This window comes from Vitis vinifera, chromosome 17, assembly GCF_030704535.1.
Source record: "Vitis vinifera cultivar Pinot Noir 40024 chromosome 17, ASM3070453v1".
Lineage (NCBI taxonomy): Eukaryota > Viridiplantae > Streptophyta > Magnoliopsida > Vitales > Vitaceae > Vitis > Vitis vinifera.
In genome coordinates this window covers 3,777,439-3,804,885 of record NC_081821.1, presented here as the reverse complement: position 1 = coordinate 3,804,885, position 27,447 = coordinate 3,777,439, and the positions used below count along the sequence as shown (strand labels likewise).

General features: G+C 37.7%; 1 protein-coding gene across 1 annotated transcript; it reads left to right on the top strand.

Moving 5' to 3' along the window:
* The first annotated feature begins 491 nt into the window (after positions 1-491).
* LOC100264578 (AMSH-like ubiquitin thioesterase 1) lies at positions 492-27,437 on the top strand. The gene is made up of 14 exons (XM_002278524.5): positions 492-845; positions 8,055-8,119; positions 8,356-8,431; positions 8,527-8,697; positions 10,983-11,077; positions 24,091-24,196; positions 24,267-24,313; positions 24,579-24,906; positions 25,050-25,139; positions 25,222-25,284; positions 25,385-25,459; positions 26,750-26,812; positions 26,899-26,951; positions 27,048-27,437. The coding sequence occupies exons 1-14, from the start codon at positions 732-734 to the stop codon at positions 27,220-27,222; spliced, it is 1,521 nt and encodes a 506-aa protein (XP_002278560.1). The 5' UTR covers positions 492-731; the 3' UTR covers positions 27,223-27,437.
* The last annotated feature ends 10 nt before the right edge of the window (positions 27,438-27,447 follow it).

Genomic DNA, 27,447 nt, shown 5'->3' with positions numbered 1-27,447 from the left:
TTCTTATTGATTTATGACATTTATAATTTTGTATCATCTAATTATATTAAATAAAAAATATTAATAAATGATGTTTATGTTTATTACTATGAATGATATTCCTTTTTATTATCTATAGATTCTCATGAACTTTTAAAATTTAAATTAGATTTATAACAAAAAATATTTTTTAATTGAAATGACAAAAGAAATAAATAAAAAAGGTCAAAATTGAGATAATTGGTTACTATTATAATTAATTATTAAAAATAAATAAAATTTCATCACTACAAACAATTTATTTTTTGAATAACATAATTGGTATAATTTTACAGTACCATAAAAAACTTATGACTAATCAAATTAATTTTAGTCTAATAAAGTTCAAATTGGTTTCAAATCAAATCAAAGTTATAATTTTTATTTTTCAAAATTGTTTTCCACTTTTCCTTAGAGATGTGGGTTCACCAACCAATCAAATAATTCTGTACCGTGAAAATTGTTTTCACAGCAGCCAAACAGGCCTCTTTTGTTGTTGGGATCATTCATATTTCCATCTTTGCCCTCGTTACAAATCGGAATGACCTTGTTCCGTCGCGCTCTTTCTCGCTCGACTCCGAGCCCAAGTCGCCATTGACGACGCTTCCCTGAAGCTTCCGCATCCGAGCGTTAGGGTTCCGTTCCGATCTGGAAAAATGTTGTTTTTGTAGAAAGCAAGAGGAAGGAAAAGAAAATAAAAGGTCACTGCGACGATGCGGCCTTCTTCGGGAGGAATCAACATCGCCGCCAGTGCTCAGAAACTCGATGTCGATAATCGGATTTCCCTCCGTTACTACTACCGTATCGCTGATAATATCCTCAAACAGGTTTCACTCTTGTATCTTCTTCTTTTCTTTTGGGGTTTATTTTTTATCTCCGTTTTTATGAAATGGATTGGTGATTAATAATTTCTCATGAGGGCGTGCCGCGAAAATGTTCATGATGTGCGGGTCTTTTTGTTTTCCATAATTGGGGTAGAATTGTTGGTTGAGGAAAAGTTACTGTTTACTTAGGGTTCCGCTTTAATTTGGGTGTCGAAAGCAAGAGTTACATGCAGATGCTTAACAAACAATGCATTAACTTTGTTGGTATCTTAGAAGGGATCTTAATGTTTGGTTGGACGTGGGATTATGAAATTAAGCATAAGAGGAGAAAGAAATGTGATCATTGAATCTTGTGTGAAGTACTTTTTAATTTGTAATCATTTCGAGTTTTTAGATTTTTTGAGAAAAAATTGTCAGGTAGAGCTATTGGTGGGTTTTGAAAGGGCAGAGTCAAAGGTTTCTCTTCATAAATTGGGTTTTGTGGATTTGTACTGAATTTCTAATTGGATGAAGAGTTTGCTTGATCAATCCAGAGTGTGGTTTAAGGCTTTGCTGATTTGATGATTTGAGTTGAGTATGTTGGCAGATAGAAGAGCCTATTTTCTTCCACCTGAGGGCACATTGTGCCAAGGGCTTCAAGGCAAGGTGCCTTATGTCTTCTTGTATTGACAATTTTATGAGTGATGTAATTTTTTTGCATAATGTGGTTCGTGTTGATTACATCTCCATTATAGACTTGGTCAAGCTTGGTTATTGTGTGCTCAAGGCTCTTCGAAGGTCATGGAAGCTTAAAAATCCTAGAGGGAGCTTTTCAGAAGCATTACCAGAGGTTCTAGCTGTTGATGCCCTAGCTACTGGCCAATGTTGCCTTCAGTTGCCTAGCCTTTGGCAAAAGGTTGTAATAGGTGTTAGGTTTTTGTGGTATCAATTGAGTTTTGGTCTTGCTTATCCGTGGAGATGGTGGGGATGGGTCAGTTGTATAGCTGAAACAGATGGGTCTGGTGGCCTTTTCTACTTCGGGCACTAGAGATCTTTGCCTTCATTGATCACCTGGTTGGGAATGGTCTAGGTTTTACCATATGCATTGGAGGTTACCCATTATAATGAATCAATGGGTTTTAGTGCAGATCAAGTAGCTAGGTCTATTTTTTATACAAAGATATGAGTGTTGCAGTTTGTTTTGATCGTATTTTAGCAGGCCAATCAAGTAATCTTTTGGGTGCATTAAATATGGTATCAACTAGCCATTGAATATCTTTAGAACCATCTATTTTGGATCAGTTTACAACCTTTCAAGCGAAAATTGTTTAAGAGATCATTTTTTGATAAGCAAATAATACAATTGATTTTCAATATCAAAAGGGTAAAATTAGCAAAGAGAGGATCATTGGCAATGTATTTTTGGAGAAGGCATCTTGACCTCAGTTTTGATTAGATTTTGCAATTGTTGGAAGGATTTGTCATCCTTTTTTCGTACTCTTAATCCATTTCAATGAAAATGTTGTGTTTCTAATAAAAAAAGACGAAAAGTGTCATATTCCAGAGTTTGTTGATTTTCTTATTGAAATTACCAAGATTTATATATCTAAAGTCTTGTTGATTTCTTAGAACACCTAAAACATTAAGAGCAAGAATGAATAATGAAGATCACCTTTTCATTATGTCTTTGTCTATCAAAAAAAATAAAATAATGAAGATCGCCTTTGTTAGAATCTTCAAATTGTAAAAACTATTTTTATTGATAAAAAGTAATAAAAATCTCACTAAACTGTAACTAACATAAAGTATTTATAAACCTAATAATCCTAGAGAAAAAAAGGAATTTTTTTTGTAGTTGTAATTGACTTAATTATCTAAAAGAAACATAAAAATAAATAAGAAAGCTAAAACAATAGAAGATCTATATGATAGGAAATCTAAAATAACAAGAAGTATTTAGAAGAAAAAAACCATCTTCATGTGTTAGGGCTACATCGGTTCCCCCTTGTAGAAAAAAATCCGTTTTTCAAATTTGATTTGATGATAAAATACTTGATTTATATGTTGTAAGTATTTTCCATAGTAGCACATGTCTTTGGCATTTGGTAATAGGTTATGGGTAATGAGTATAGCATATATTTTAATAGAAAGTAAGTAATGGATGTGGGTTATGGATATGGATAATGGGTATTCAAGGCATATTATAGATAATGGAAAATGAGTATGGGTAGTGTTTAATATAGATTTAAAATATATAAAATGTAATTTAGTTGTTTGTAGTGTAAACTTGAATTCGTTAGTTTTTAGTTTAAACCAATGTCACTGTTAAGGAGCTTAAAATGCATTGTGAACCTAAATTCTACAAGTTTAAGCTTTTAGGAAAATTGGTTGTTCAACAATTACATAATTAACAATTTCTTAAAAGTTAAAACAAAGCTAAAATAAGGATCATGATTAAATTCAATATAAAGTGATTATATGAAAAGGATATGAATTCTTTGTTGTTTCTAGCCTAGACTAATGTTAGAAAATTAGCAATTACTTACACATTAAAACCAAGTTAAAACATAAATCATTGTGAAATTTTTAAAAAATGGTGAATTAAATTTATCATAAATTGATTATATGAAAAAGATAGGAATTTTATTTTGTCATTTTTAGCATTAAATTGAAATAGTAGAATTTTGAATATTAATATTGTCATGAACTAGGCCAAACACATTTTTAATGATCATTTTAATAATGTGAAAGATGGAAATGAGTACCATTGAGGTTTGGAGGAGTTTGATTTGGATGCTCCTCTCTTATCTAGCTCAAATGGCTTAGTAGGCTTTAAATTGCCACTAGTAGTGGTTCAAGGTAACATGCAGACAAGGGCGAAGCCTTCTTAATGGGGGAGTTAGAAATTCCTTTGGTTTTGTAGAAATGTGGAAGTCTCTGTAGAAGGGTGTGAAAATGATATACTAAACGTTTTAATGAAAATTCCTTTAATCAACTTTTTTGATTGGTTGGGTTCTAGATGAGGGCTAGTGATTTTTTGTATCCCCTCTTTTTTTTGTTCTTGCTTTTTGGTGCCTCTTGTATATCCCCTATATGCTTTGGGTCAACCTTAAGGCGCCTTTTATTCTAATATATATATATATATATATATACCTTTTTTTTTTGTGCGTTTACTTATAAAAAAAAAAAAATGGAAATTGAGAAGCAAGGTGGTTTTAAATATATAATTCGTTTAAAAGGTGAGTAGTGGCACTAGTGTTTTTTTTTTTTTTAATTTTTTATTAGTGAGTAGTGGTACTAGTTTAAGGGAATATAGGAAATTATTCAATTCCATTAACTGTGGTGGGAATGAAGTAGAAGGCGTAATGGATGTTTGGTCTTTGAAAAAGGTATGTTTCCAAATTAAGCTTCACATTCTCTCTTGGAACATAGAGGCTTGCATGATCAAGATGACTTGATTTGCTTTCAAGAGACAAAGATCAACTCTATGTCCTTTCGGATACGCAATAGCTTAGGGGTAGGTCAGAGTTTAGGTTAGGGTTTTCTTGAAGGTAGAGGGTTTGTTGATCTAGGATGAAAGAGTATTAGATTGTTTGGAAATGGAGTTGGGGGCTTATTCCTTATCTTATAGATTCAAGAACTATGAGAATGACTTTATATTGATTTTTTTAGGGATCTATGGCCCACCCTTAGACATGGAAAGAAGAGAGATGTGGGAGGAGTTTGACACCAGCAGAGGGCTTCAGAAAGATCCTTAGTGCTTAGGTGGTGACGTTAATGTGATTTACTTCCAATTGAAAAACAATTGTAGTATGTTTTCTTCTACCATCAAAGCCCTTTTAGAGTTCATTGATGTTAGGATATTAGCTAGATCAATAAAAAATATTCACCCTAGAAAGAAAAGGGAGTGGGGGGAAGGAACAACCATATGCAAATATATAATAAACATAATGGAAAAACAATTGCATATAAAGTAAAGAGAGTAGGGAAGAGAGAATGTGAACACAAGATTTTATAGTGGTTCGGCACAATCCGACCTACACCCACTCTCCTCCATCTTCAATCCCAAGTTTGAGGTTCCACTATATCAAGACTTCTAATACAAGCCTTTAAGCTTTATAATTGGATTCATCGACTTCAATTGGTGCTACAAAATTCTGTACGAGATGCTTCACTCTTGAACTCCCTAAGTGATACCCCACACTTAGCAAATACTAAGTGATACCTGACACTTAGATTTTTCTCTTAAGTGATACCCCATACTCGAGCTTACCTCATAAAGGTTACAAGAAATGATTGAGAATTAAACTCTCAAAATCTTAGTACAAATTTAAGTTCAGATGGATGTAAGATAAACTAGGATTGATGTGCACTAAATGGATATGCAAGTTTTGTCCTTGAGGCCTGACTCAAGTGGTAAAGGGATGGGGAGGGTTTATGGGAGGTTTCAAGTTGAAGTCACAATGGAGACAAAAAATTTACCTATTAAAAAAAAAAAAAGGATATGTAAGTTTTGAATTAAAGTGCACTAAACAACTTTTCCCTAAGGCTCAAATATATTTGAAATAGATTTTGGGATATTAAGCTTTATAAAACAATGAAGATTGAAGTTGCTTTTTAAAGTTTGGAAGCCCAAACCAATTGTTAGGCAAGTTAAGGGGTCGATTGGTTGAGCAACGGGTTCACTAGTTGTTGGGCAATAAATGCTTTGTAGGTGATCTTGGGCTTTTTGAGGCTCAACTGACCCTTGGTCGGTTCTTGATCGGACAAGCCAAAAGCTCAATTGGTTGAGCACTAGATGGAAGAAAAATGGTGCAAAATGCATCTCACCTAGTCAAGCCCAATTGGCTCAACCAGTTCCTTGGCCCTATGACCGGTTGCATTGTGAAGTGTTCAAATAATCTGGTTTTGAGCTTTGAAACCTCTAGAAACTTGTGCAACATTTCTTAAAAACTCTTTAGAGAAGTTTAGAAATGTTTTAATTGAAAACATGAAATCATTCAAATATAAAGGATTTTAAGGCAATTCAACTTTTAGATGATTTTAGGTGTTTGAATAAAAATAAGATGCATGATCCTATTGTACCAATAACCTTACAAAATGATCTTACTCAAAATCTTGAAAGCTCTTCTATTTGAGGTGGTCTTCTTTTTCTTGGTTTTCTTTTGACTTGATTTGTTTTTGTAATTGCCACTTTGGAAATCATTTTGCCTAGTCAAACTCAAGATGAAACATTAATTCCAAACCTTGTTTTATTATCATCAAAATTGAGATTAACCAAACCTTGGTTTCACAATTGAGAAATTGAGCTAGTATGTCCTCCGGTATTTTTACTTCGTGTGGAGGGAAAGGTGGCCTTTGTTTGTCTCGTTTGGATCATTTTCTTTGTAGAGGTGATTGGGAGGGACATTTCTCATTTGTTTCTCAAATCTTGTTCCCAAGACTAGTGCTTGCCCATTTGGGTATAATGCGGTGGGACTAGGAAAAGAAAAATTCCTTTTAGATTTGAGAATTTGTGGTTGAAAGTAGAGGGTTTTGGAGACTTGGTAAAGTCATGGCAAGCACTTCCATGTATGTGCTTGTGAAAAGGTTAATAGCTTTGAAGGAAGACTTAAAGTGGTATAACAAGGAGATTTTTGGTAATGTATCCTTTTAGAAAGAAATGGCTTGGAACAAGATTAGCTTTTGGAACAACAGGGAGACGGAAAGACCTTGGCCAGAGGTGGAGAAAGGATAATTAGAGGGAGATTAAGGATGAATTTAATCATCTACTTATGTTGGAGGAAATCAGATAGAAGTCAAGGACCATTGTGACTTAAAAGGGACAGAAACAAGAAATTTTTTCACTTTGTGCTTTTCGTTTTGTATCAAATGGTGTGAACATGTCTTAATACTTGAAAAAAATGCATGCCATGATTTTACTTCTGCACTACACGCTTTGTATCAAATGATTCTTCCTATTGTATTTTTGTTTGGAGAACACTATATGGGCCTTGCACAGTAGAGATTACTTTTTGATCCTTGCTGCTGTAAGGTTCTTATCAGGAATCTCAAATTATGGGGTACTGAACATTTTATTAGGCATCTCAGTGGTCATATTAACAAATTATACAACCAAAGCAATGTTGAATGGCCCTTTTTTCCCTACTTTTTTCCCTATAAAAATGGGGTATTCGGCATTATATAGGTTGGATACTTAACATTTCTATTTTTTATTTATTTATCAGAAACAGACTAATTCATTAATATGGATTTTTAAGTTCTGATGAAGGATGAGAAATCCTTCCAAAATATACCAAAGTTGATTAAAAGAAGAAACCTAGAGAACTTCTCCAATTGGAATAAGAGGAAAGCTACACATCAAAACAGCACTGCATGAACTTGTATAAGGTAGAGTGTCTCTACATTCCTCAAGGGGGGTAAAACAGTCCCTTACAAAAGGTCAGTGATATTATTAGCTGAATGAGGAGACTGTCAAAAAGAACAGCCCGAGTCACAAGCAACATCTAGAATTTGATGCAGCCACCCATCATACCTCCAAGGCCCTCTGTTTGATTTTTATTTTTTTGGTCCTCACTAGGACTTGGACCTAGTACCTCCCACAATCCCATCCAATTCCTTAGCACTTGAGGCAGGCCTCAAGGGCAGGCCTTCCCTGTGATAGACACCTAAAATATCAAAATAGTAGAATCCTCTTCCACCTATAAGTTAGAAAGGCAATGAGCCCTGACTGTAGAAAGTTTTCTAAAAGGACTAAAATCTCTGTCTGGATGCCTAAATCCTCTCCTGCTGGTTTAAGAAAACCCTCACCACTGAAACACTATGGTGTCTGATCACCCTTCCAATCCCTAGCTGACCTAGGTTACGTAAAACGCATTCATTGAAACTTGAATAAATCCACTGAAAGTGGAACCCAAGGTGGAGAGGTTCATACTTGAAATTTAACTTGAATGACCTGGGTTACCTAAATCACATCTAAAAGCACTTCCTTATCATGAACACCTAAAACATTGAAATAGGAGCATTTGTGAATGTCTATTTTTCTGTTCCTTCTCTCTTGATGATTGTGGTATTAATTTTTTGTTGTTCCTTCAATCTGTTTTCCACATTCCCTGTTTGAAGTAACTTCTTTCTACATTACTAATATTATTATTGCTAGTTTTCCTTTTCCTCTCGAGCTTCTTGTTAATAAAATGGTTTTTTAGCTCCTAATTTTTAACCCTGACATTGTAGGCTGACATATTTCGAGAAGAGAAGAACATTATAGATCTCTATATTATGCTTCTAAGGTTTTCAAGGTGAGAAAAGAGAATCAGATTATATAAACTCTTGTTTAAACTAGAGATAGAGTTTGTCGCTGGTTTATAAAATGCAAAACCAGCTCATAAATTCTTTGTTTTAACTAGATATAGAGTTTGTAGCTGGTTTATAAAATGTACAACCAGCTCAGTTTATGGGCATGGTAGGATTAACTTCATGTAGTATCTTCTATTCTTTTCCTGAAGTGTCATCTAATTCTGTTCTTTTTTTTCAGTTTAACTTCTGAGACTATACCATGCCATCGTGATTATAAGGCATCTCTACAAAGCAAAAAGAATTATTTGAAGAAGGTAATATCAGCTTTTGTCGAGTATGCTTTACTATAAAAACAAGTTCTTATTTCATGTCTAAATAGGGTGATATACTTTCTGTAAAATTGTGATAGAACTTATTGAGAGCCCTGTGTGAGTTGGAGGAATTGAAGCCAGCTGTGCGACAGAAGATTGATGAATTGAACCAGAAACATACATATCAAGTAAACAGATGGGGTGCTGATTCCTCACTGGAATGGCCTCATGTTAGGAAACAAACTTTGACGAAACATGAGATGACAAAGGTACAGTTAATGTGTCATCATATCATTGGGAAGTTGCTAGTCATTTGTGATTATTATTTTCTAGGTTGTTGACTGGGCTGTAGAGCCATAAGCATACTGTTGGTGGAAAATGCTTCTCTTCCCACTTCTCTTTGAGACCTATTTTACCACCTTGCTATATATATATATATATATACATATGTAGTTGATAGGTAAAAGGATATTGTATTAAAAAAGTATACACGATGTATACAAAACGACAAGAACCAAAAGGGGTGAATACATAAAAATAAGCAATCGCATCCTATGGGGAACCTAACCAATCCACAAAATCTAACAATGACATAGACTCATCCCTAATGTGCAATCTAATCCAATCCCAAAATAGATACAAAAAAGAACTTTTAATTGTTTCGTCCAAACTTTCACAATTCTCAAAAGCTCTCCTATTTCTCTCCCTCCAAATGGACCAAAAAAGGTATAAAGGAGCAACTTTCCAAGCCTTTTTGCTTTTTTTGCCAACTAAAGAGTCTCCCCAACTGAAGAGCACCCCTCTCATAGAAGAGTGCATCACCCATTGTACATCAAATAAAGCAAAAATCAACTGTCACAACATGCAAGCTTTCGGACAGTGCAGGAGAATAGAGTCACCCGTTTCTTTTTCTACTTTGCATAAATAGCATCTATTAAACATCTTCCATCCCTTCTTTCTAAGTCAAAATCTTAGCCGAAGTTGCTTTCTAAGCAAAAAAGTTAGTTCTTATAAGAGCCCAGGAGTTCCAAACTATACTATGAGGGAAAGACTCCACTCTCCTACTTGCCAAGGAAGAGTAGAAGGATTTAACTGAAAAATCATCGTTTTTTGTCTCCATCCAAACCATAACATCATCAGTACCCAAAGAGGTGGATTGGTCATGCAACCTCCCAAAAAAGGCATCTACTTCCTCCCTCTCCTAGTCATTGAATTGTCTACTAAACCTCGGACCCCAACTATTCCCATCCCAAACATTAACCACCTAAACATCTTTAGAAGAGGCTATAGAATAAAGGTTTGGGAAGGAATCCCTCAAAGACAAATCTGCGTACCACCTATCATTCCAGAACTTCACTCGGTTCCTTAAGCCAACTTGAAGATTAGTTCATCTTTGAAAGCCTCCCATCCATTTCTGGTTGCCTTGCGAACCCCCACTCCATGTCTCTCTCCCACCTCTTTTGAGCACCAACCCCCCTCCTCTAGCCCATACTTGCAACAATCACCTTTTTCCAAAGAGGATTCATTTCCCTCTCAAATCTCTAAGATCATTTCCCTAGAAGTGCCTTGTTGAGAATTGAAAGGTTTCTAAAACCCAAACCCCTTTTTTTTGTTTTTCCAAGCAAACCACCTACCAATTTACCAGATGAGGCTTGTTAACCATAGTCCCTCCTCTCCAAAGGAAGTCCTTTTGAATTGTTTCCAATCTATACACCACTCTTTTAGGGATAATAAAGAGGGACATGCAGTAAATGGGTAAGCTAGATAAAATGCTCTTATTCAAAGTTTGTCTTCCACCTTTTGAAAGATATTGCCTCTTTCACAAAGCAAACCTTTTTTGGAACCGCTTTTCAACTCATTCCTAAAACCCTAATAGACTTGTAAGGAGCACCTAAAGGAAGGCCTAAGTAGGTGGTTGGTAGGGTACCCACCTTGCTACCTAAAACCTTGGCAAGCTCCTTTAAATTTTGGACATCCCTAACTGAAATCAATTCACTTTTCTCCAAATTAATCTTTAGCCCTGAACACGCCTCAAACCACATAAAGACTCAATTTAGGTGCTCAAGATTTTCCTTGCTAGCATCATAAAATATGAGAGTATCATCTGCAAAGAACAAATGGGAGACCTCCACTCCCACATCATCCCTTCTTTTGATTGGGGATCCCTCAATAAAATCACCTTCCTTTGCCCTAGAAAGCAAGTGAGAGAGGGTCTCCATCACTAAGATAAACAAATAAGGAGACAAAGGGTCTCCTTGTCTCAACCCTCAAGAGCTTTTGAAAAAACTTGAAAGTTTGTCTCAACCCTCAAACCTTGCTATATATATATATTCTCTTTTTCCTTTTTCCAATCATCAACTATCACCTCAGCAAGGTGGTAAAAGGATTGTAGGAGTAGTTTTTTTCTCAAAGTGTCTGAATTGTATACTCTAGGCAGTTATTATTTTCTTCTTTACATGTTTCCGGCCTCCTCTTGTACACTGCTGCTCTAGTAAGTTATGTGCTATGTCAAAATAAACTTGTGCTTTTCTATATGTAATTCCAAATCTGACAGACACCACGACCCACTGCTCGAGATTTTGAATATCAAGGTTCAAAGATTCAGCAGTTCTCGCGAGCCAAGCCAGTGGAAGAGCAATTCCGCAGACTGTAAGTGTTCTGCTTCTTATTTTCTGAAATGAAAGTAGATTAAAAGGCTTTTTCATCTCTCTGTTAAAGATCAATTGCCTGCTGAGTTGTGTGTCTAGAACAGAGTTTATGCAATCTATTCATTCAAAATTTTGACATCATTTTTCCCCATCATGCTCCTTATGATTTATGCGTTTTTATGCCTTCTATTTTGTATGAGGTGTTTGCAGCTTGGAGAAGCTTGATTACTTAGATCTCTTTGCAAATTCTAATGATTTAAGCAGTATGTTTGCCAAGCATAGTGCACATAAAGTAGTCTAGATAAAAAAGGAAGTTTTCTGTAGGATGAAGGGGTTAAGAGGGGTCGGTGGGCCTGGGCTGAAGAGTGGAGTAATGGGCTTAAAAATGAAAGGGGTGGCTGCAAGTCCAGAAGCAGGCCCGTCGCGTAGGTCTGATGAGGTGGGCTGTTCCATTATAGGCCCAGTCTTGCCATCAAACAAAGGCCCAAATGCAAAGGGATATGGGCAACAGCCTGTTATAGGTGTAAACACAAGGGAGGGCCCATCTTCTCCATCAGCAGGCCAAGACCACAATATTCTTCAGCAGAAGGACTTACTGTTGACGGGGCTTGATCCAGGTAAGTCTCATGCGCCAGAGCCTTTTGTTGTGTGGGAGACTGAGGACATGAGGAAGTTAAATGGTGTGGCTAGGATATCAGAGACGGATAAGGCGCTTGAAGAGGAGTCAATGAGGTATGGAAGGGGGTTGTGTTCTTGGGGGAAAAGGGTTTTGGGGATCTCTCATCTCAATTCTTTTAATTTTGATCGGACTCCGGGAGGGGAGTCTTTCGATCATTCTGGGGATTGGAATGAGGAAGGTCGGGCTGACAATACAATGTGGCTAACGGTATATGAGGGCTGTATTGAAAGGAGCAATGGATGCAGGGAGGTGGGAGCAAATGAAAGCAGCAGTGATAAGGGAAGGGGGATGCCTGGGGTCGGTGCCATATATGATACCCGAACAGAGAGAGGAATGCAGGAGGATAAATGGGAGGAGAGTGATTTGGCGAAATTCAGTCAATTCCTGGGATTTCCCACGGAGGGATTGGAGAAGGAAATCCTGAATTTTTTGTCTCAAATCAGAAAGAGAAGGGAGAAAATCCATAGTAAAGAGCTATTGGAAAAATCTAAGTTTGAAAGGGAGTTAAAAAGACTGGAATGCTCCATTAATTATGAGGGGGGAATTAAACAGAAGGGCTCGATACAGGGCAAAGGGCGCCAGATTGTGATTGTCCAATGAAGATGAAAATTCTGAGCTGGAATGTGAGGGGAGCAAATGATAGCTCTAAAAGAAAAGTAATTAAGACGTTTATAAGGAATCAGAGGGTGGACGTAATCTGTATTCAGGAGACTAAAATTCAAGCTATGTCGGATAACATTGTGAGAAGCATAGGTTTCGGAAGATTTCTAGAGTGGAAAGCTGTGAATGCGGAAGGAGCCTCGGGAGGGATTCTGATATGCTGGGATAAAAGATCTCTGGAGATTCTAGATTGGGAAGAGGGCCAGTTTACTTTATCTTGTAGATTCCGGAATGTAGAAAATGGGGCGATATGGATTTTTACGGGAGTGTACGGTCTGTTCTCCAAGGTGGAAAGGGAGGCTTTATGGGATGAGTTGGGGGCGATTAGAGGGCTGTGGGAAGACCCTTGGTGTATAGGGGGGGATTTTAACATAACTTTGTTTCCGAGGGAGAGGAGTAGCCAGAGGAGAATGAATTCAGCAATGAGGAAATTTGCGGAAATAGTGGATGATCTTGGGCTGATGGATCTCCCCCTTCAAGGGGGAGAATTTACTTGGAATGGGGGACAAAACAATTAGGCCTGGGCAAGATTGGACAGGTTCCTTGTTTCCCCTAGTTGGACAGACCAATACAATGGGATTAGCCAATGTAGGCTGCCCCGTCCGGTATCCGATCATTTCCCAATTATGCTAGTGGGGGGGGGGGGGGGGGGGGATAAGACGAGGTCCAACTCCATTCAGATTTGAAAATATGTGGCTTAAGGTTGAGGGCTTCAAAGAGTTAGTGCGCAGCTGGTGGCAAGGAATTGAAGTTAGGGGCAGTGGTAGTTACAAGTTGGCTACGAAGATGAAGGAAATCAAACAGAAATTGAAAGTGTGGAACAGAGAAGTCTTTGGGAAGCTGGAGAGCAAGAAATCCTTTGCCTTGCAGCAGGTGGAGTTTTGGGATAGGGAGGAAAGTGGGAGAATTCTGACTGTGGAGGAAACAGAGCTTAAGAAAGAAGCAAAGGATAATTATAGGAAATGAGTGATTATGGAAGAAACTCATTGGAGACAGCTTTCTAGGGAAATATGGCTGAAGGAGGGGGATAGAAATACGGGCTTTTTTCATCGTATGGCAAGCGCTCACCGTAGAAATAATTATTTGGAGAGAATAAAGATCAATGGGGAGTGGCTGATAGAGGAGTAGGAAATCAGGGACGGAATTGCTAGCGAGTTTCAAAGCTTGCTTTCAGAAGATATGGGGTGGAAGGCGGACATAGGGGGCCTTCAGTTAGACCAGATCAACCAACAAGAGGTTGAGTCCTTGGAGAGGCCCTTTACAGAGGATGAAATCTATGTGGCTCTGATGGAGATGAATGGGGATAAAGCCCCTGGTCCGGACGGCTTTACAATGGCATTCTGGCAAAATTGTTGGGAGTTCATTAAAGAGGAGATTTTGGAAATGTTCAAAGACTTCTATGTCCATAGTTCTTTCCTCAAGAGCCTCAACAATACCTTCTTGGTGCTGATCCCCAAGAAAAGTGGGGCTGAGGATCTTAGAGACTTCAGACCGATTAGTCTCTTGGGGGGGCTTTACAAGTTATTGGCTAAAGTGCTAGCTAATAGAATGAAGAAGGTAGTTGGTAAGGTGGTGTCCACTTCTCAGAATGCCTTTGTGAAGGGAAGACAAATCCTTGATGCTTCTTTAATTGCAAATGAAGTGATAGACACGTGGTAGAAACAAAAGGAAAAGGGCATTATATGCAAGTTGGATACAGAGAAAGCCTATGACAGCATCAATTGGAAGTTCTTGGTGAAGGTGTTACAAAAGATGGGCTTCGGGTCTAAATGGGTGGGGTGGATGTGGAGTTGCCTATCGTCAGCTAAATTTTCAGTGTTGGTTAATGGAGTGCCTGCAGGTTTCTTCCCTAGCACTAAAGGCCTTAGACAAGGGGATCCGCTGTCCCCTTACCTCTCATCATGGGGATGGAAGTGCTAGATGTGCTTATCAGGAGAGCTGTGGAGGGGGGGTTCTTATCAGGATGCAACATAAGGGGTGGAAGTGGCCCCTCTTTGAACATCTCTCACTTGTTTTTTGTTGATGACACAATTATCTTCTGTGAGGCTAGAAAGGATCATCTAACTTACTTGGGTTGGATTTTATTCTGGTTTGAAGCGGCTTTAGGCCTAAGAATTAACTTAGCCAAGAGTGAAATCATTCCAGTTGGTGAGGTGGAGGAGGTGGAGGAATTGGCTGTTGAGCTAGGCTGTAGGGTGGGGACTTTACCTTCTCAGTACTTGGGTCTTCCTTTGGGGGCCCCAAATAGAGCGCCTTATATATGGGATGGGGTGGAGGAAAGAGTGAGGAGGAGACTAGCTCTTTGGAAACGGCAATATATTTCTAAAGGAGGAAGAGTCACCTTAATAAAAAGTACCTTGGCTAGCATGCCAATCTACCAAATGTCCATTTTCAGAATGCCCAAGGTTGTTGTTAGAAGGATGGAGAAAGTGCAAAGGGATTTTCTGTGGGGAGGGGGAAACATGGAGAGGAAAGTTCATTTGGTTAAATGGGAGGTGGTTTGTACAGACAAAGATAAAGGAGGGCTAGGCCTTAGAAAGCTAGCTTTGTTGAACAAAGCTTTACTTGGCAAGTGGATATGGAGGTATGCCTGTGACAAAAATAATTTGTGGAGACAAGTGATTAAGGTGAAGTATGGGCAAGAGGGTCTTGATTGGAGGCCCAAAAAGGCAAATGGGGCGGTTGGTGTAGGGGTTTGGAAGGAGATTTGGAAAGAATCAGATTGGTGTTGGGATAACATGACATTCCGAGTAGGAAAGGGCAACATGATAGGCTTTTGGACAGATGTGTGGTGCTCAGAATCTCCATTGTCTCAATGTTTCCCTCATCTCTTTGGTATGGCTGCGCATCAGAATTTGACGGTTGAGGAAATGAGGGATCAAAATTCGGGTCAAGGAAACTGGAACCTACACTTTTTGAGGGACTTCAATGATTGGGAGATTGAGTTGGTTGGGGAGTTTCTCCACATATTGAGGGGTTTTAAACCTTCCTTGGAGGAAGATTCAGTTCTTTGGAGAAAAGGAAGAAGCGGTCAGTTTAGGGTTAAGGAAGCTTACAGTTTGTTGACAAAAGCGGATGATATGAGATTTCCTTATAAAAGCATTTGGGTGGCAAGAGTACCAACTAAAGTTGCTTTTTTTGCATGGGAGGCGTCATGGGGGAAGGTGTTAACTTTGGATAGTCTGCAAAGAAGAGGTTTTCAACTTCCAAATCGTTGTTTCTTGTGTGAATGTGAAGAAGAAAGTGTAAATCATATCCTTATATATTGTACAGTGGTTAGAGCCTTATGGGATATTGTCTTTGGTTTAGTTGATGTGAAATGGGTCTTTCCAGGAACTGTAAAGGAGGTCTTAGCTAGTTGGAGGGGTTCGTTTGTGGGAAAGAAAAGGAAAAAGATATGGGATGCCATTCCGTTGTGTATTTTTTGGACGGTATGGAAGGAGAGGAATAGATTAGCTTTTAGGGGGGGTGGGGGGGGGGGGGGGTTTGAATGTTCAAAAGTTAAAGAATTCTTTTGTTTGTAACTTGTGGAGTTGGGCCAAATTGTATGTAGGTGAGGAGGCGTTCTCCCTTATAGGCTTTTTAGAATGGATAGCCTCCACCTAAAGGGAGGTGATTCTTTGTTTTGTTTTTTGAGGCCTAAGTTGCCTTGTATACTTCCTGTATGCTGTGCGGCGTTTTGCCTTTTTTAATGCATATCTTTTACTTATCAAAAAAAAAAAAAGGGGTTCCTTCTAAACGATGCCACAAAAAAGAAATAAGAAAAAAAAAAAGAAGAGTATAACTCAAGCAAAATTAGACCATGGCACCCAGGACAGCAACACTCCAGAAGTTGCCATCTCAAGTTGGGATGTAGACTCCCTTAAGCGCCTCCACGGTCAAATCCATCACTTAGCATGTCATTAAGTTGTGGTCCTCAACCAAGTGCCAACTTGAGCCTCTGTGAGTGATTTAAATATACCTCCTATAACGACAATTCTAAGGACACCTACTACCTTTCTTAATCCAAGAGGCAACAACAGAGAAATCATCCTCAATTTCCTAATGAAGTCATCCCCTATGGGAAAACTTTGTATTTCTATCCCCTTATTTAAGCTATAGGACCCTCGATGTTTATCTCCAAAAGGTTTCTTCCATAATTGCCAACTTATTAAATTCATCCAAGACCAAATCTCAACCTCTACTTACAGAGCATGATCCTTCTCTTTAGTCTTTACTGTCCCAGAACCTAATCTGTTCTAAGGCAAGATATTTGGCCCCAGAGCATCTCTAAACTTTTTTATTCAAACACAGCATACCCTCTTTTAAGGCTTTGAACTTCCTTGCTAGGATGTAGCTGGGGGTACCCGAGGGCCACATAATTTTCCCCGGGCACCTTTGCAGGCCAGAAGAACAGGGTTGTGATCAGATACAGGCTTTGGAAGGTAGCTTGCATCACTTTTGAGAAATGCTCTTTCCAGTCCCCTGCAAAAAGAAACTGATCCAGCAGGATGAGGAAAGTCCAACTTGGCCATGACCACAACACCAAGTAAAAGCACTCTATGCAATGGGATATCCAGCAACTTAAAAGCTGGCTAGGATTCTTTCATTCAACTGGAAAAGTGAATGTTATTGAAATCTCCTCCAATACACCAACACTCCTGTAATTCTCGAACAACTCCCAACTGCTCCCATATCTCCTTCTTTTCTTCCCCAGCCACCAAACCATACACCCTAAGGAACATGCATTTACAAGAAACAGAAAAAGCCCTCTCTTCCATCTCCAAACACTTAAAGATTTTAGTGTGTCAAAACACTGGCACACCATCACCAGCACCCTATCATCAAGAGCCCACAATTCCAAAACGGTGGTCCACCCCTAAACTCCTAAAACCTTGAAAGACATAGCTTCTGTCTCCGTCTCCTATACTCACTTCAAATAAGCTTTGGAGAACCAACAAATGCTTGATCACCTGCCTTCTATCAAAATCATCGAGACCTTGACATTAGATGAAAAAATTTCAATCTTCATTGAACAACCTCATCTAAGGATCAATTAGCCGCTACATCCTCATTCCTGTTCACTCCGCATAACCTACTGAGCTGAACTGCTTTTGAAGCTTTCTATGCTTTTATGAGCTAATAATTGCACCCTTCCTTTTCAATATCGAGGCGTTTCGTTGACTAGCCTCCCCCATCTCCCCAATCTTCATCAAAGTTCTGAAAGCACCGTCCTCATAACCCTTCCCAGACACTCCCACATACTTACAGGACAACAAAAACTTCCTGTTGAACCAGGTAGGGCATTGTTCCCATAACAAACACAAACAGATCTAAGAAGAGGTTGATCAGTACAGGCAAGTCCCTTGGAATCATCAGGAGTCAACTCACCCACCCTGCCTTGCCCCTGAAAAAGCTTCAGTGCCCCACTCACTTGCTTGGCCATACCAGCTTGAAAGTTCAAAGCATCACAATCCAGTAGAATCATCCAGCAGCCACGCCCAAAATCTTAGCCTGATCCATAGTCTCCTGCAGAAGAACACCCTCCTCGACCTCCGTTAATCCCGCCTAGTTCCCCTCAGACCAGAAAAGGAAGAGCATGAGGGAATGGAAGCACATGAAGTTCCATCATCAAAGAAACACTCCGCTAGAGGAAGAAGAACCAGGGACTCACAGGAGTCTTCTCAAGCACATGAAGTTTTGTGCACTAAAGTATCACTGGTTCTAAGAGGGTCAGTTGACTGATGAAGTGGGAGATGGTTGTGACTTTCAAAATATTTTTCTGTAGCATTTGATTGGTTTGCCACTACAGCAGCTAATCATTTTTCCAGTATGAATGATTGAATGTGGGTTGAATCTATGGGGTTGCTCTGGGGACCTGTATTTTAGTGAAACCTTGAGGATTCAAAACTGGACATGATGCTTTAGGTTTTCTTCTCAAGTCAAGAAGACTCATGTGAGAGTGAATGGGGGGAGATAGGGGTTGATTTGGGTGTATCTCCCGGAATTCTCGTTATTATGTAACTCTCTGCGAACACTTCCCTTCAAACTGATCTCATCAACTTGCATACGGACAAGTTCCATGCTTTTGTTGCAATATGTGTGCAAATAAACCCACTTTGTTTGATCAATTTAAAAAATGTTGGTCCTTGAGGAAAGTGTTTCTCCCTTTTACAGATCTGAAAACTTGTTCAACCATTGGACTTAAAAAGTAACAGCAAACCTAACTTAGCTACCATCTAAAAATGAAATAGATGGGAAATGCAATGGTCTCAAACAGGTTTGGGCTGGGAACTCATACCTCTGTACACTTGAACCTGAAAACTCAAGGATCAACTTCAAGTCACTCACTGCCAATTGGATTACTTGCTTTGGGTTTATAGGCAGCCTGTCAGAGACAGTCCCTTGCATATTGCCCTTTCACTTTAATTTCTTCTTTATCTTCAATTTCCACCTTAGCAAATTCAAATCAGGCCATGAAGAGATTTCATGAAAGGAAACCAGATTTGTGGAATTAGACTAGATTGACAACTGATCAGAGGGAATTTTGATGAGTTGAGTCCCCATAAAGCACAAACATAAATTGATAACAATGAATCACATAGATTCATGGGAGAGAACGGAAAGCCTCCAACTTATTTTCCAATTTCTAAGAATTAATGGTAAGATCAACAGGAGCAAAACCTTCTCATTTTTCATCTTCAAACAAATTTGAAGTTTTCGGTGTTAATCAATTGGACAGGATCAGTTCATCACACAGCATAAATAGATGGAAATCCGGATACAACTTACAGGGATAGAAAAACATTTAGGGTCAATATTTGAAGGATACATGCCATCTCCTTGTGCCAGCCCCTTTTAGTTTAGGTCTACATGCCATCTCCACCTAATGATCTAGTCCTTGGTCCTCTCCGTCTCCCTAAACCTCAAAAGTCTCTATATCTCCTCTATCCTAGAATTACTCTTTGTTGGAATCATGAAAATAGTGAGGAATTAGGTGGATCTATTATCTAAATAAGATTCCATTTGTGCAATTCTCCCCCCTAGAGATAAGTAAGCCTTTTTACGTCCATCCGGATGCCTTGAATCTTTTTTTTTCTGCAAGTTGGTTCAAAAGTTCCAATGCTCTCTAGTTAGCCCCCCAAGGCAATCCTAAATATTTCAAGGGTCATGTATGGTCTCATAAATAGTGGTCTGTTATGGTTGAGAAGAAAAAATAGTCATCTACAAATTGGAGGTGAGAGATTCTAATTTTCTCTCAACCCCTACTTTGAAACTTTCTGGTAAATCTCGTGATTTTGCCATAAATAATAGTGTATTAACTAGACCTTCCATGATAATGACGAGAAAAGGAGAAAATGGTGTCTTAGTTATAGGTCCTCTCCCATGTAGTCAATTTGCATGTTGCTTGGTAAGCCTAGAAAAATTGTTAGAAAACGGTGCAAGCTGGTTTTTTACAATAGGTCCTTTATGTTTGTTTTGAACCATCTAGAAGGATAAAATAGAAGATTTTTTTAAAGGATTAGAGAATTTGGATTTGATTTTGAATATATGTCTCTCAAATCTTTCTTTTTGTCATCCAAGTACTTGATGGTGAGGATTGATCTTTCCTTGTTGTATGTTGTAGATAGCTTGGATATGGGCTAAGCTGGTTTTGGCACCTTGTACACATTCTATGTACTTGGGTTGTGCTATTTTTTGTTCGGCTCCTTTTCATGTCAATTCATACACATAATTTGCATATAAAACATCCTCTTCCATATTTGGGAAAATAACTTTTCCCCTTCTTAGCACCATAAATTTGGTTAGTTTATAGTTTTTCCTTATCCACCCTTTTATTAAGTTAGTGTGTCTAATGTCCTTGTTCTTTGTGAACTTCAAAGTTCTATAAACTAAGTTATTGCCTTAATCTTCTCAAATGGTGTCAGTTTAATCAGATTATGGACCATTATGAATTTTGAATTGGTGATGTTTCAAAGATGGGAAATAAATTACCAGTCCTGAGGTGTGACAAGTGATATTTGATTAACCTCATTGGAAGGCCATGATATTTTATGAAACCAGGGGGAGCTTTCTAACTTTACCCTTGATTAATCTAGTAGGGTAATTAGTTCATAGGATGCCTTGGATGGAACAATATTGCATCTTCTAGATTGCTTCTTATATAAACAGGGCTTAATGCTAATAATGTTAAATTATTTGCTTAGCAATATTATAGGGAAGAAGTATTTGATTTTTATAGCAAGTGTTATTTACTAATGCTTAAATAAAGTAACTTTTTTTTTTCAGGCAAATAGATGAGAGAGAATAAAATGAAAAGCACCTTCATAAAGGGATGCAACTTGAGTATACAAGAAGTGTACAAGGTACTTGAAGGCTAGAAAGGAAAAAATAATAAAAAAATACACAATTGAGCCACCTTCCTTAACCTAAACTATGTACAAAATCGAGGGAAAAATTTTTGGGATACCCAATGACCCTACTAGATCACACAAATAATGCCCTTAAAAAGGAAATTTTCACCTCCAGAAGTCTCTTCTATTACATGCTTTCCAAATTGTCCAAACTAGACACAAAGTAGGCAATTTCCATACCAACTTGTGCATGTTAGCCACAAAACCAATATTCTTTTTTTTGATAGGCAAATGAGAAAATGTATAAAATGTGTCTAAGAGAAGGCACAACACAGTTGGCATGAAGTATACAATAAATGCCTAATGTAGACAAGAAAGACAAAAACAAAAAAATCCCTCTCCTTATTTTAAGCTCAACCAATCTATAAAATTCTATGTCCATCCTAGCCCAATTCACAAAATATATATAAAATTGGATTTGATTGCTGCCAACTGCACATAAAATCTTTGAGCAAGGAATCACCCAGGATACTCTGAACAAGCAAAACACCAAGGACCCCAAATTGGAAGTCCACTTGTAATGGATGAGAATCTGTAAAGCCAATTCTAAGTCCTGTTTGCACAGGCAACACCTAGTAACCAAACTATTAATAGAACTATATTTCTTCTAGGCTGCTAATGTAGGGTTTTCTGGAGTGGGCATCTAAGCCCATAGATGGAGTCTTATAAGACATTTGCCCAACAGGCTTTTATTCAAGAAAAGGGTCAATATCAAAACGGATAAAAATGTTGTTATTCAGAATCTTGGAGGATTATCTATCCATGAGGCTTGAGAGAGATTGAGGGGCTTTTGTTCTAGCATGGATATCACCTTTATCAGAATAATCTAATTATAAGAAGGTGATATATCTCTGTGTGCATGTGTGTGTACATATATATACTTCTTTTGGTTGCTAAAAGAGGAGATTTGACTCTTGAGGAGTTTTAAGAGGCACTTTCTCCGTCTTTGAATGTAGAGCTTTTGTTGTGGGGGGATGTAAGAGCTGGTATTTTTTTTGCCTTTGTTGATGGGTAACATATTTTGTGGTTACGTGGAACCTGGAATTGAATGTCCACATCCCCCCATCCAAATGCCTTGCCACCTAAGCCAGACCTTGGAGACAATGCCAGAGTGGTTTTCCCCCCTTGCAGTTTCCTTTCTGCAGCCTTTCTCATTGTTCTCTCTCTTAATAACTGTTCATTCTCTACCAAAAATAGTTGGATGGAAACTATGGGGTTTTGAATCCATCTTTAGGTTTTGTTTCAGTTTTCTACAAGGCAGAAATGTTTTGAATATTTCCAGAAAAAACGTTTGGAATTAAGACCATGCCACCGTATTTTCTCAAAGCTTTGCCTTTTTTATGCAAAAGTAAAACAGAATACAAAGCATTAACTTTTGAGTATGTTCAACAATATTAAAAAAATTATATGTAACTTATTCTTTTTGTATAATGCCTCTTCGCATTACTTGAATCAACTGTGGAATTTTTACAAAGGGAATCTTCATGGAATTTATTAATCTATAAGAAATCCCTTTAAAAAAAAATTATCTATAAGAATCAACATATTGTACTTCTGGCGTTTCTATATAATCTTTTGCTTTTTCCAGGTGCTGAGGTATTGAATTATGCCGACCAACAGGAATCTTATATGATGAATAGATTTATATACTATATGTGTTCTATAGTAAAATAACAAGGCCTAAAATACCAAATGTTTTTTTTTTTTTAATATTTCAAAAAATAATTTACTAGGCTCTCTCTCTGTGTGTTCCTTCTCCTCCCCCCTTTTTTCTCTTTTTCTGTTGATGGAATTACGTTTGGAACCTTTCATCCCCACCACAATTCATTATCACTTGAGCTAGGCGACAAAGGCCATAATGCGTTCTTTTAAATATGTGAGCTAAGTATTTGCTCAAAATCTTTTAAACATCTAAGTAATTTGCATTGCCTCTTGATTTTGTCTTAGGTGTATTTTCCTTAAATTAAAAGTTGTGTGCAATTTGGTCCTAAAATTTTATATGCCAAGTTAAATTTTAATTTAATAAATGTGAAAAATGAATTAGCTTATTGCTTTAGCTTATTGTTACATATGCTTTTATTCTTCCATTTTTATTACTTTTAAAATTAAATTGTTTTATTTAGTCCAAGTTATCTGCAGCTTGCACATAGATTTGCTGTATTTCCTTTTTTGAGATGTAACTTCTGTTTTTGGGCATACAAATTTATTTGAAACCTCCCCAGGCCCACCCTAATACTTTGCCCCTAAGCCAGCGGTCAGAGGCTATTTATTTGTTTCCTAATATATCATAAAAGTTTGTTACATCGATCTACCTAATTTCCCTGGAGTATTTGTGCCGGCATGACACAACACAAGATGACATGGATACGTGTACAGGCAGAGGGTTTGGACATGCCTTGTGTTCAAGATTCGTGTCAACTGGACACTACAAAGATATGCATATGGGAAGAGGTTGTGGAGATGACTGCAGTTCCACATTTATCTGGTTGCCATGTCTAACCGAGGTAAGGAGGTGGAAAAGGAAGGGGAAGAGAGCAAAGAAATGCATAACATTTTTACAATTTCCGAATCGCTGAGAGTGCAAGGTCTTGATCCAGGGGGCCGGAGGTGAAGTGAAATTAAGCTTTTTACTTACTGGAGACTACCGGGTGGGGTTTCTTGAAATCTAGCATTTCAGCATTGCTCCTCTGAAGCAGAATCTCTCTTTTCCAGATCTAATCTTCTTTTGAAACTCAATTTCCAAAAGAAACCCTGGATAAAACTTCTGTATCCAAAGAACCCAACCTGACATGTAGTACTTCGACCTTGAGCTGTCACCTGCTATTATCTTATTCTTAGTAAATGATTTTCCCTAACATTTAGGTTCTTTTCTTTTTCTTCTCTCCCTCTCCCCCAAAGAATCCCTTATGTAGTACTTGTATTATGTTGCCTTTATTGGTTCTTTGATTTGATTGCCAATTGGAGAAAATATCCAATTGACACTGTTGCTAAATTCTTGAAGGCATGGAACATCAAATTGTTTAATTTTGAAGAGTTTGGCAATCATTTTTGTACAATTTTTGTGCACACTTATTTTTCTTTAGACATTCAAAACTGCAACATTATACTTATATATGTGTAGATATTATTTCTATTCTATTCAATGGACTGAGTACCAAAAGAGACTCTATTTAATGAAAATAAAGATAAGTGTATGACAGAAAAAGTTGGGTTGGTTTCAAGTCACACATGACATCCTTAGGCCTTATTGTGCACTTTTGCTTGTTTAAATGCTTCTTGTAGATCTGTTGGTATCCTGCGCCCAAGGGAGGAAACTCTATCCAGACACTCTATTTTGGGTCCAAATGGACTTCATGGGCAGTGGCAGCCACCTACCATTGATAAAAGGGTATGATGTTAAGTATTTCTTTGGTTTGAACAATGCACAAACTATAATTACTTTTCTCTTGTGAATGTAGGTCCAATATCCAAGCAATTTAGATTTGACTCCAGTTCAATTTCCAAGGTTAGACTGTCAGTAACATTTGTGAATTACTAACTTTTCCTTCCAGATTAAGTCAGATCAGATCTAAAATAATGGGAAATGGCATGAGAAGATACCTTTGTGATGGCACTATATTTTTATTAGACATGAACTTAGTGTTCATAAAGTTTTAATTAGCTAGTCCTATGTCCTTGGCATTGTTTGTGTTTGTTGGTTGTTGCCATTCTTATGTTATCTTGTTTATGGTTATGGATTCATATAACCATGTGGTCTTCATGGGAAACAGTCTGCAGCATCATGTGGAGGATGGACTTATGAATAACAATGAAGCTAGCAGCTCAGAACATGAGCAATCTAGTTTGGAATCAGTCCTTACACTGAACGAGGATAATCAGATTCATCCTGCTGAGGAACTGGGTTCCTTGATTTCTTTTGAAACCACAGAAACTCCTCATACAGAGATTATCAGACAGCCTTCTCCTCCACCTGTTCTGGCAGACGTACAAGATTTGATCCCAGAGACTCCCACCCAAGTTAGTGAGGTAAATGGCCAAATGGAGACCCCATCAACGGATGGGTTAGTTTGTTCTGAAGCTCCCCTCGAAATGCACATTGTGAGATTCTTGACTTTCCTCTTCATTTTGATCATTGGTTTTTTTTTATGCGAGCTTCTGTCGTCTTGTGAGTTATGCGTAAGTCAGTTAAAAATAAGATTTAGTGAGCAGTCTCTTGTTGTAATGATTGTTTTGCTTTGCAGTCAACTGTATTGATGGAAAGCTTCTTGAAGCTTGCTAAGTCGAACACTGTCAGGAATTTGGAAACTTGTGGTATCCTTGCAGGTTCACTTGTGAGTGTTGAACAATGTAACCCCACTACAGTGGTTTTAAGCACTATGTCATATTTAATGTTTAAAATTTTTTTTACTGCAGAAGAACAGAAAATTTTATGTCACAGCTCTCATTATTCCGAAGCAGGAGTCAACATCAGATTCAGTAAGTCAGTTTCTTTAAATGTTGTGTGGAGATATTTCATATCTGCTGCATAAAATTGCACCTCTATAACTGTTAGGATTAATTTGTAATTCCTGATCAGTGTCAGACCACAAATGAAGAGGAAATTTTTGAAGTGCAGGATAAGCAATCCCTCTTCCCTCTTGGGTGGATACATGTAAGTATTTATTCGTCCAATCATAATCTTATGATCATCTGGCTGGTTTACTATTAAAATTAAATTCATTATAATAAATAACACTTTTTTGGCAATACTTGTTCATGGTTAGCATGTGGGTGTTCTTTAGAAGAAGCTGGCTTATGATGGCTTATTTCATCTGTTATTAGAAATGTTGCTACATTCTTGGTTCTGTAATGGTATATAAATATAGTATTGGAAAAGAGCTAATGTGGTAAATTTTAAAATTTCATCTTATTACTTGTTTTAACACTCCAAGTACAGTTTGGTACACATTATCCTTGGTGAAGATTGCTGCAATGTCTCAATCCATGGCCATGGAAACCATGAGATGTTCATTCTAATTTTTATCCTTTTCCCCTTTAGAAATTATTGGCACTTTCTGGAATTAGTGTCTACATGGCAAAGGGTCTCTAAAGTCGAAGAAGCTGTGGAAAAGATGCAAAAAAGGCATGGAACAATATGGTATCCCAGCTGAGGTGTGGAAGCACATGGGTGATGATCTGGAGTTTGGTCGGCAAATAAGGTTATTAGAAAACTGATTTGGTTTATCCCAGGATGATCACACAATGGAAGTTTTTGGCTTAGGTGATTGATGTAAAGGTTTTAGTGAAAAGAAGAAAGGCCTTCCTATGGTATTTATTGGTTTTGAGAAGGCATAAGATGGTTTACTCAGAAGGGTAATGTGGAAGGTTTTAGAAAAGAAAGGTCTAGAACTAAATATATAATAGTTATGTAATTAAGACATAAAATGGAGTAGCAACTATAGTAACAACAATTGAAGGAGGTACAATCAAAGTTCGAATCACTACAAGCTTGGTTAGGGATTGGTAGTGGTCCTTATTTTCTAAAGTCATGGATAAACTTGCAATACATATTAGGAATACATCCCAAGGTGTACTACATTTTTTTTTTGGAAACTATGGTTTTAATTGATGCAACTATAAAACAACGTTTAATTTAGAGTCAGAACTATCATTGAAGTATCATAGAATCTAAAGGTCTTAATGTATAATGGAAATGGATGGATGCTTCAAATCAAACAAGGAGCAGAAATGATGGAATGATGGAATGATGGAAATCGATCTATAGGAGAGAACTGCATAACCATTTTTGTTATCATGGATCTTGATTATCAGTAAGGAAGATGAGATTTATATGCTTCAGTTCCTAATCTTTATATGCTTCCATTGTTCCAATGCAGTGATTTACCTTTGCTCAACCTTTTTATCAATAATGATTAATCATTCGCCATGGTTTGACTTTCAGACTCATCCTACCCAGTCGTGTTTCATGTCTTCTGTTGATCTTCATACCCATTACTCATATCAGGTGTGCCCTTTCACCATTTCTTTTTTGGTCCTAAGCATGTCATCTTAAATAATTTATTTGTTTGAATGTTCTCTTTTCCTCCTCAGACTATGCTACCGGAAGCCATAGCAATTGTCATGGCACCAAAGGATGCTTCAAAGTAAGAGTGAATTCTCTCATCTGGTGAAGGAATGCATTATCATCTATGCCATATGAATATTGTTAAGCAATTTTTTCCTTCTTTTCACACATGCAGAAAGCATGGCATTTTCCGCCTGACAACTCCAGGTGGCATGTCAGTCATAAGACACTGCGACCAACGTGGCTTTCATCCACATCATTCTCCTTCGGATGGTGGGCCCATCTACAAAAGCTGTACAGATGTTTATATGAATCCCAATATACATTTTGATGTCATTGATCTTCGGTGATCACAATTGCAATGGTTGGGTGAGAAATGATCCACTCGTCCACCTTGCATATACAACTCTTTTTTTCACTGTTTAGCCTGTAAAATGTTTAAGTACTTGTGTTCCAAAAGACTGAAGGAAAATTTTCCAGTTGACTCTACTATCCTCTGCTGCCATTGTTGGAACTGCAGCTTGCTTGCATCTGGAAATAATTGATACATTGTGCTACTTGTATACATGAAGGTT